Here is a 10,389-nt window from a genome sequence, read left to right on the forward strand (position 1 = left end):
CGGGGGCGTATCAATGAGGCGGCGGGCATCATATCGGCAGACAAGGTGTGGGGGAAACTAAAAAATGGCGGAAAATTGGAAGCACTGACCGTTAGATCTATAGAACGAAGACACTTCCTTTTTTTCCGGACCCGTGTCCGAATAACATTTTTTCTTATTCGGACTCGAGTCCGAATATGAAATTTTTTTATTCGGACTCGAGTCTGAATAGGAAAAAATGTTATTCAGACTCGAGTCCGAATAATGACGGCCTTTAATATTTTACTGTTTGATTTGAAATTTTCTTGAAAACAATTGATTTGCGACAGCTTTAGTGGCTTTATTTTTTTCTCTACAGCAAACAGTACGGCAGTTTGACCCCAGTAGCAGTGCATCTGTGTGCGGGAGTGAAAGTAAAAATTTACAGAGATGGTAAATTTTTACTTTCACTCCCGCACACAGATGCACTGCTTTAGGGGTCAAACTGCCGTACTGTTTGCTGTAGATCACACATAAAGCCACCAAAACTGTCGCAAATCAATTATTTTCAAGAAAATGTCAATCAACCAAATTAAGAAAAGATATGGTTTTATATGCCTTTTATCATCTGTTGAGCCGTAAATGGTCATTTTTCAGTAGCAGGTATACATCTCGGGTATCTCAGCTGATCCCTCCCGCCAAACCCCCATGTTTACAACTGATTGGCCGTGGCGGCAGGGCATTTTTGGCAGGTTACTTCCGGCGAAATGCGAGCGCTTCTCGGGTTAACTGTGAAATATCATATTATGGGTTAAAACAGGGGTAAACCCCAAGATTTTCTTTTATCCCAGAGGGGCAGGACCCCCTGATTGGTCCAAAGCACGTCTATCTCGATTAAAAACAATCAGGTATTTCACAAAATATTAATGAAGTTTATATTATTCGTGTTCAACGCATTGGTATTTAGAAGATCTAGTAAAAAATGGACAAATGGTAGTTAAGTGTGAGACGGGAGGGAAAGTAAAAAAATACCATCAAGTGTTACGAACACATGAATAACCCCCTCTCATAAGCTCATAAGACATTATGAGTAGTTATCTCAATTTGAATAACCTTTTTAGACGCTCTTGTTGTTATGAATGATCTGGGTTTCGAGAGGGGAAATATAAGGTCAATTTCCAAATGTTTTGCTCTCAGATTGTTCTTTTTACGTTCACAATGGTACAGTGGAACTCGGATTCAACGAGCTCGGATTCAACGAGATGAGATAGATTCCCCGTTTTTTTTCTTCTTTAAAATCAATAAAAATAACCCGGATTCAACGAGCACTTAAATCAGCGAGCTCGGATTCAACGAGGTCGCTTCCAAGGTGAACAGCCTCCGCAGACGTGGCTTCGCTCATTTTTCTTCCAGAACGAACTTTATCTATTCCCTGAAACCATCCATTGCACCTGTATCGTGAACCATCATTTACTTAGCCGATTGCATGCTGCAAATCAGCGGCCTTTATTCATACCAACACATGCGTTGTTGACACGCGCACATGTCTACTCTGGCGTGTGTCGGGGTCGGATGGGCCTGCACACGTGTGGCTGTGTGTGTGGGGGGGGGGGCATATCGGGCATATAAACCCGGCCCCCGCTGGACGAGGGTTAAGAATGTGGATCCCGTTTGGAGATACTTGTTTTCACTCCACCGACGATTAGTTCTGGTTCTAAACAATTACTTTTTGATGCGCATGCCGATATGGAGAGATAGTACCAGAAACACGGCCTCGCTGGCACTCGCAGCCTTCCGAGCACGTGTTATCGGTGAAATCAGGGCAATTCGGATCGCTGTGTCTTTGCTCTTTCGCTATAAAACATCAAATGCTGTACACCTTGTAAAAGTTCAGCTTTTCCTCATTACATTGGTGTAAGTTGTGTATATATGTCCGATTATTAGGAGCTAGAGAATCGCTGAGGAAAACGAAGCCCCTGGCTGTCGGAATGCGTGGTCGGCCGGTTAAAAAATTGACACGCATGCATTCAAATGCTTCGCGGAAAGATTGATGATAAAATGCCGTCTTTTCATTAGCGGAGAATTGTAGAACTTTGAAAGGGCTTTCCCATGGAATATGTTTGGCATTTGGCGTTTAAATAGAAAGCCTTTAAAAACACTGTCAAAGTTTTCAAAGATCATTTTTTACCCGAAATAAAAAAAAATTACGCTCCATATTTATGTTGTAGTGATTGTATCCTTTAATGTGGAGATGTTTGGTGCACTTGGTTATCTTTTATTACCTGTCAAACATGGGGTTGCAGCCAGTTTAGTAAGCGACTTAAGCAATTTAATCAATTTTCTGAAAAATAGACTGAGGTTAAAGAATGGTACCAAAATGCTCAGGAGATATAGGCTTTTCATATGGAACAGATAAATTTGGCATACAGATGCTTTGAAAATTTAATTTCTGGTACCTATATAGGCCTACCCTATCAAACCTTATTAAAAACATCAAATTATTGTCAAATTCAGAGGGGCATTCCCCCCCAATGTTTTGTTTTTTTAAGGTCAAAACAAGTGAAATTTTTACTGTTGAAACATTTACTTAAAAGACTTTCCATGGCAAAAAATTACAACTACCACCTCTCTTGATTTTTCTTTAGAGATTAGCCATGTGCATGCTATTTTTAGGGAACTTTCGTGCGTCTCAATTTTAACGTTCATGACATTAAAATCAACAAAAACATGAAAATAACACAAGAAAACAACACCATCTTGTTTATGTCTCTTTAATGTCCATTTTGTACAAGTAACACCAAAAAAATCATGCAGAAGGTCTGTGGAAGTTTAAAGAGGCATTACAGTTTTGGATTGTGTTGGGCAGGGAGATTTGTGAAAGCTGCCATCTAATAAATAAAAATGTCTATTTACAGCTCAACGGATTATTAAAAAGACACATATTATATAAAACCATAAGCTGATATATAGAGCGGTTCAAAAATGAGTTATAAAGGTGACCAATTTTAATTACAAAAAAGGGCAAAACGGGACAAAGTCACCTAATGGCAAAGTAGCATAGTGGAACAAGTGGTAACGCACATAGCATGCGGTTGTTCAGTTTGACAGCATCACTTTATTGATTGATATCTGGGCCAAGGGACACACTGGGACTTCACCCTATTTATAACATTCTCAATTTCCCATATAACAATGCTTTAAATGTTCCGTATTTTTACAGAAATCTGAAAGTTCACATTATTGTGGCTGTCGTGTCTCCCCCCCCCCCCCATTAAAAAAAACTCAACTTTTTGTCGTCTGTTCAAGAAAATGGCAGTGACTAAAATCCCTTGAGCTCTTGTTATTGTTGTTGTAATTCTCTAAATTTGCACTAATTCATTTTTTGATTTAGGAGGAAGGAGAGACTCCAAAGAAAGAGGAGGCTCAAAATGCTGTTGAACAGTCTCCTCAGAAGGAAGCCAGTGAGCCACCTGATTCGTCAGATGATAATGCAGATTCTCCAGAAAAGAAAGAATCACCTTCCAAGGAACCGCCTGCAAAATCACCAAAGAAAGAAGTGAAGAAAGAGGAGGAAGATGATGAAGATGAAGAAAGTGATGAGGAAGATGAAGAACTGCCTCGTAAGTACTACAGTCGACTATGGCAGAGTTCATGTTGTTGGGATGAAAAAAAGGTCATGTGTATCCACAGTTCAATTTAACCGTTGGGACTTAGAAGTTAAAAGACATAACAAAATCTTTTTCGCTGCTCATTCATATTTAATTTCAGTACTGTAGTAATGGTTCAAAATGGCGCCAGCAGGAACAATATGTATTAGCAGTGCCAATCGGGCTTCCGCACACGGCAAAATTTTGGTCCCAGTTTGTGGATGAATTTTTGGATCGGGTTGGAACGTAAGAGACTAACTTTCTAAACTTTGGTCTGCTCTATTTCTGGACCAATGTGAATTAACTCTCTCACTGCCAGGCATTTCTCGGCAGGATAACTGAGGAATGCCAGGCTTTCATGACCATTTTCAAAACCTCACTGTGAGCTGATTATTATGTGTACAGCATTGAACTTTTCCTCAAACAATGACATTGAAACATACTCAACAAATCCCCCCCCCAAAATGTTGTGATACCATTAGCGTCTGAAATGTTATGCGTTTGTGAATATGTGGCAAAATCGAGAAAATAAACTTTTACATAGCATTTAGGTGCTTAGTACATTCAGTCGATATGCATGCCTTTGTATCTTTGTCTCTGCAAGAAATAGATATTGTATCAAATGACATGTTGAAGAGTCACTATGAAAAGATATCTGACAATTTTTATATAACTGGAAAACCATTCAAGTCATCAGTCCACCCATCCAGAGCATCAACATCAGGGTGTGTGGTTGCAGGACGGGGCATGGCCACTGGGGGAGGGGTGCCGAGACTATTTGAAGTTTGATGTAAAGTCCTAGGAGGGGCTATGTCAGCTGTAATCCTATCATTTGGGGTCTAAATCTATGTTGTGTCATCTTCGACATTTGCGTGATGGGCCTGAACTGGGACTTTGAAGCGTCGGATCATTGGTCTGTCCATGGGGAACACCTCTGATTCTAGATCTAGGCCTAGATCTAGATCACAATTCTCATCTTCACTTGCGTCCGCACCTTTCCTATTTCCTTTCCTATACTCATCAACTTTGTATGATTGTTCATCATTCATCGCTATCATCTTCAAAAAGATCTTAATTTGACCCTTTATTGACGAATAGGTCCGTCAATTCAAATGTTCCGACCTTGTTGAGACGCAGTTGCCATTGTAACTGAGCGTTAGTTTTTAGTTCGTTTCGGGTGGGTTAAAAAAAATCAGATTTTTAAGTAACTTGTTTAAGGGAAGTTACTGCAACAATGCGGAATCGAAACTAAACTGGCTTATGTCGCATACTTCCGACTGCCAAGCCCGAAACATGTCGGGGAATGTTTGAAAAATAGTAGTAAAATTGCACCCGACGGGTTTCAGGTTTGGTAGGTAGCTGCCTACGCGGATCATGCATGGCAGTGAGTGACTTAGATTCTTAACTGTTGTTGTCATCGCTCAGTTTGGAAATGAAAGTCTGTATGTTCTTGAAAATGTGTTTTTTATATTATTTTTAACAGCTGGATTGTTGGAGCAACCATTGCAAGTTCAAGGTAAAAGAGAAACAAAGAAAGTGGAAAGACTGTCTGCATCGTTAGTTCCTAATCGTCCGGAGAAAAAGAAAATTCAAGTAGAGGAGGGTGCTGGTGTGAAGCTAGGAGATATTCCTTACAGTAAGTCTTTGTGGCATGTTTTTATTTCGTGTAGCTTGGACTTTGCTCTGAGTGCTGTATTATTTTTTTTTCTACTGAAAGTAAAGTAAAATGCTTTTCAACAGCCATTTTGTTGTGCAACAACTTAAGAGTTACAGTGGAACCTGCCCAGACGGCCACCTGCTGTATAAGACAACCACCTGTACAAACTGCCGCTGTCCATTCCTCCCTTGCGTTCATTCTATATAATGTCACTGCTTAAAACTATAACTTGTCAAACTCAGCTATGGCCACTCTTATTTTTGTCAACCAACTGCCCCCCCCCCCCCCCAAAAAAAATAAAAAAATTCTGCCCAAAATGGCCACACAAATATATTTCTAAAATGTAGTACGAAATTGATACCTAGGTTTAATCTTTCAAAACCTGGACGCAGGTTCGGTGAAATATAGTGTTTCATAGAGATGTACTTCAGAAGATCATCACAATTTTTGTCCAGATGGAATATTATTGCAATTTTAAATCTTTATTGATATAATTATAATGCAGAATCTCTGGAATACCCAAAAGAATACTTATCCTAAGTGTAAAGTAATTGGAGTATTATTAATTACTTGCCATACCAGACCACACAGATTTTTATCAGTGCCAAATAAAAGCTCAAGTGATGTACTTTAAAAAATTACAGTCATAGTGAAATTAGCAGGGCATGGAAATCTTCTCGTTATGTTTCCATTTTGCAATGTACATGTTTGAAATACAAAGGAAATAAAATATATATGTATAAGTAAAAATGTGAGGACTGAAAATGTGTTCGCTGTGTGCGAGCTTTAGTTTGTGTGTGTGTTCGCTTTGTGTGCCATAGACTAGTTTTAAGAAATGTTAGTTCTGTTTCCCACAGAATATTGTTTACCTCAGATGCTGTAGATAGGTTTAGCCGTAGAAAGTTGAATACAGGTGTTTAGTCAAGGTAACATCTTCTTGTCTTCTGATTCTTTGTAATGGTTTTTTAAAGTGATTTTGGTATGTAGATACTCATTTCACCCGAATTACAGATGTGTCGAATACATTTATCAATCTGTTTGTTTGAGTTATCCTTGCCCGACTATTTCTAGCTCATTGTTTATAAATTTCAACCAACCCATTTTATTGTAGCATTCAATATTACTTTCAATAAAATTACTCTCTGCTAGGACACTTCAGTAACCCACATTCAGCACTTTTCAAGGATCCCGAGCGACTGTTGAGTTCCTGCGTGCTGCCGGCATCGCTGACCGTTTATGACGCCACAGCGCCAGTAGAGAGAGAGAGAGAGAGAGAGAGTAAAATTACTCTCCTTAGATTTTCATTATCAAATTTAAATGCTATTGTATGTAAAATATAATTATGCTTCATGTGTCAAACATTCATGATTTTTTATTTTTATCTTGTTGTCTTTTACTTCCAGTTGAAAACAGCCTGAATAAGACGAAAGCAATCGATTTGAAACCCCTACATCGTATCCTATTTTTCCGTCCGGGAAGCAACATGGAAATAAAGAAGAACCTCAGACAGTTTTCTGGAGTGGCTCAAGGAAAAGACAGCAAGGACCATGCTAGACGGATGGCAGCTTTGAACAAGTAATTCTACGCAGAAAGTTGATGGCAAACTCGGTTGCCTGACTTCTTAATCCCTGCAAACCTTTTTGTAATGCAATAGTTATGTCAGGTAGAGAAGATACATTGATGAAATAATGTAGAATGGTAGAAATGGAAAAAAAGAATTTGCTTTAAAAATATTTTCAATAAGAATTTTAGCCTGGATTGAGGGATGAAATTTGAAAGTGTGTTGAATTGTGACCGTCTTTTGCAGCCGTTTTGAAAGGCACTCTGAATATACAGTCACATAGCTTATTTGTCCTTAATATTTAATTTGTATGTCTGAGGAAATGTTGTTACAAAATGCGGCTTTGTTATATAAAGCTCATAAATAGCCAAGGCAGTACAAAGCTTGAAATTTGCAAATGGTTTAGAACTACTGATGTAGCAATGCCAATGGCCCTCTGCGCTTTACGCTGGAACTCGGGTAATTTTTGGGCAGCCTAGGATCAGAGGTGACTTTTCTATGTACAGTTACGGGAAAACTCGTGGACAAAAATGAATGAAACTCGGCAGCCAGTCGGAGGAAAGATCAAACTAACGACATACGAGCATACAATGCTGAATGATTTCTAAAACCGCAGAATTTGCCGTGTTTGTGCGATTTTCTTATGTGTTTTGAAAACTAAGTGGAGTTGAGTATTGGTCGCCGACCAGACAGGTACGCCACATGTCTTCTTTATTGCTGTAAAATTTCAGATCTCTGTGTGTGGTACCTTTTGCGTACCAACTTAAAAGGACCACCTATCCATTGATAAAACACTGGAGTTCGAGACTAGATCATGGACTCAACACGCTAGTTGTTGGCACGTGAGAGGCGCATGATCGCTAGGTGACATGTGATTGGCTGCCTGTAACTAAATAGATCACTAATGACTTCATTGCAAGTTTTCCTGATACGGCTTTACTAAGTTGTAGAAAGGTGGTTGGTCGTGGTTTAAACGATGTCGCGCAATAAAAATTTTTTTCCCTCAAATATTAGTCTTAAAGATAAAAAGTAATAAAAACATCGAAAAAGTGATAGCAAAACTAGATTCTGCACTAAAAATCACAAAAAGATACCAAGTTTCATTACTTGTACTCCAATTCATTACTGACTTATGAACAGTTTTCCCTCAAAACACATCAAGAAAGGTCCCACTTTTTGGCAATATTTTCCTTTGTGAAAGTCCCCCAAAATTTTGCAATAAAAAATCCCAATAACCTTTTTATTTTATGGTGGGTTTTTTTAATTGAAAAACCAGTTCTTAGAATTTACTCTTCTTTAATTTAAGCTTATTTTTAAGCAATGTGGATACAAAATTAAATTTTTCATAGTCATTGCTAACTTCAGTGGAGTCTGCTTAAAGTGAACTCTTTGGGACCAGAAGAAAGTGTTCACTTTATCCGAGGTTCAGTTTAACCAGTTTGGTAGGGTGGAGGCCTAGAAACAGTTGCTACGTGCAGGGTCTAGGGTGAATTTAGGTGTGGGGGGGGGGGGGGGGGGGTAACACAGTGGGCGAGCCTAGACTAGAGGTCTTTCTTTCTGATTGCCGTCGTCAACGCCTAGCTGGGATTGTCTGGTGCTTGAGTGACCAAAGTTGAGTCGATAGCGCCGTAAAACACCTACTCAATCAAAAGTTTTAAAAAAAAATGGGATTGTCTGTTCTTGCCCGATTGTCTGTTTTTGCCCGAGGCAAAGAATTTTATTTTCACAGCATGGTGACAGTGACACGGTCAGTCAGTTCTTCGCTTTCACTCATACTGGGCATTCGCTTTATCCGATTTTCCCATGAAACTGGTTCATTTTATCCACTTTTTTTAACTTAAACTAATAGCATTTCAATTGGAGACACAGAATATTGTTCACTTTAACCGGTTGTTCAAATACAGCGTGTTCACTTAAGGCGGACTCCACTGTAATGTAAAACTAGGAAGGCTAGCCTAGCCAGCAGGTATTAAGTGCCACAGGCCTGTAAAAACAGTTATCTTGATTATGAACTGGTTCCTTTAAATTTTACATCTTTTGTGTGAAATGGGCATGCTTACGAGCTTTTCCAAACACTATTTTTAGGCAGACTCTATTCTCTTCTTTTTTTCCCCTCAAAAGAAGAGTGCATTTTTGAGCATCTATTTTTCTTTGTTATTCCTTTGGCAAGAGAGTTCAGTCTGCACAATAAGCATTTTTGGCAGATTTTGTATGGTTAGAATTCTGTTTTAAGGCTTTTCTTTTGTAATCTCTTTCAGAATGGTGTCGGCACAGCTGAAGGCAATGTGCTTGGTTTTGGGTCTGGAACGAAATGGAACGAAACAAGATATCTTGGATAGGTTAGAAGAATTCATATTAAAGCCATATGACAGAGGAGTTAAAGTCCCCCAGCCGAAGACGAAAAGTAAGTGATTTATACAGCTGTTGAATGTTCAGTAAATGTTGAAACTCTCTATTGTTGACTTGTGAGAGGAGAAAGAGAAAGTCTTCTTATATCAGCTAATCCCCTTATGATTTGCATTGTAGTAAACTGACATGAATTGAGGTGTTCACTATTGTGTTTATTTTGTCAGTAAGATGCACCGAAAGTTTTGTTTATGAATGCATGTAGATGTTTCTTCTCTTGAGCCACTCATTAGTGGCGAAATGTTGTTAATTTTAGTTTATTTCTTTGGAATTATGTACACTATTGGAACTTGTAAACTGGGAAAAAAGGCGATGATACAATTGAAGTGCCTCAAAGTGTACTGGATTAAGCTTTGAGATCCACATTTTATTCTTTGTGTGGGTTTGCCGTACTAGTAAGTTGAGGGGGTTGTGAGTTCAGTATTTGACTCTTAGCCAGAAAAGTGCCCAAAGAGGTTTGGGTGCCTGACCAGCTGTGTATTGTTCTTAGTAAATGTCTGTGTTGGTTCACGTTTGACCATGCGATGATAATTCTATGTCTCTGACAGAACGGTCCAGGTCAAAAACGCCTTCTTCCAAGAAAGCAAAGAAAGTCAAGACAAAGGGTGTGAAGAAGAAGAAAAAGACAAAGGAACAGGTTGATGATGATGATGAGGAGGATGAGGATGATGAAAAAGACAATGATGAAGAGGAGGAAGAAGAAGATGAGCCAGAAGAGGAGGAGGAAGAAGAGGAATCAGAAGAGGAAGAAGAGGAAAGTGAAGAAGAGGTAAGCTGTCTTTATAGAAAGGATGCTTGCTGTGGGACGTCGTTTCATCTCTATGCTCTAAGTAGGGGCAACACTGCCAGATTTTGGCGACATTATATTATATGTCAGTTCCTGGTGTCTTTCGTTGTCGTTATATAAAGTTTCAGCTGTAATGGTTTTGTAAGATAATACTTTTTGTCAGTCTCAGTAATTGTGTAATGATAGATAGTGAAGTCTTCTGTGGCAGTCTCTATGAAAGAGAAAACGGCTACTAGCTAGTCAATGCAGAAAATTTGTGAACATTTGATCATCTTAATTTAAAGAATTGAACAGAAGTTGTTTATGGCTTTGTAACTAAGCCCTGTGTTGGGGCAGAGTGATGTCAAGGTTTTAGGGGTACAGGTGATGGAGT

The 10,389-nt window shown here is 38.9% G+C and overlaps 1 protein-coding gene across 1 annotated transcript in view; it reads left to right on the forward strand.

The window, feature by feature from the left end:
• LOC101853394 (protein DEK) overlaps positions 1 to 9,985 on the forward strand; it is a gene marked incomplete at its 3' end in the record, with an annotated part of 15,695 nt that extends 5,710 nt beyond the window's left edge. The window contains 5 exon segments of the mRNA XM_013084314.2: positions 3,350 to 3,578; positions 5,089 to 5,241; positions 6,666 to 6,837; positions 9,082 to 9,227; positions 9,778 to 9,985. Of these exon segments, the coding sequence (XP_012939768.1) occupies positions 3,350 to 3,578; positions 5,089 to 5,241; positions 6,666 to 6,837; positions 9,082 to 9,227; positions 9,778 to 9,985 (908 nt within the window).
• Positions 9,986 to 10,389: the final 404 nt, after the last annotated feature.

The sequence above is a fragment of the Aplysia californica genome, unplaced genomic scaffold (assembly GCF_000002075.1).
Source record: "Aplysia californica isolate F4 #8 unplaced genomic scaffold, AplCal3.0 scaffold00284, whole genome shotgun sequence".
Lineage (NCBI taxonomy): Eukaryota > Metazoa > Mollusca > Gastropoda > Aplysiida > Aplysiidae > Aplysia > Aplysia californica.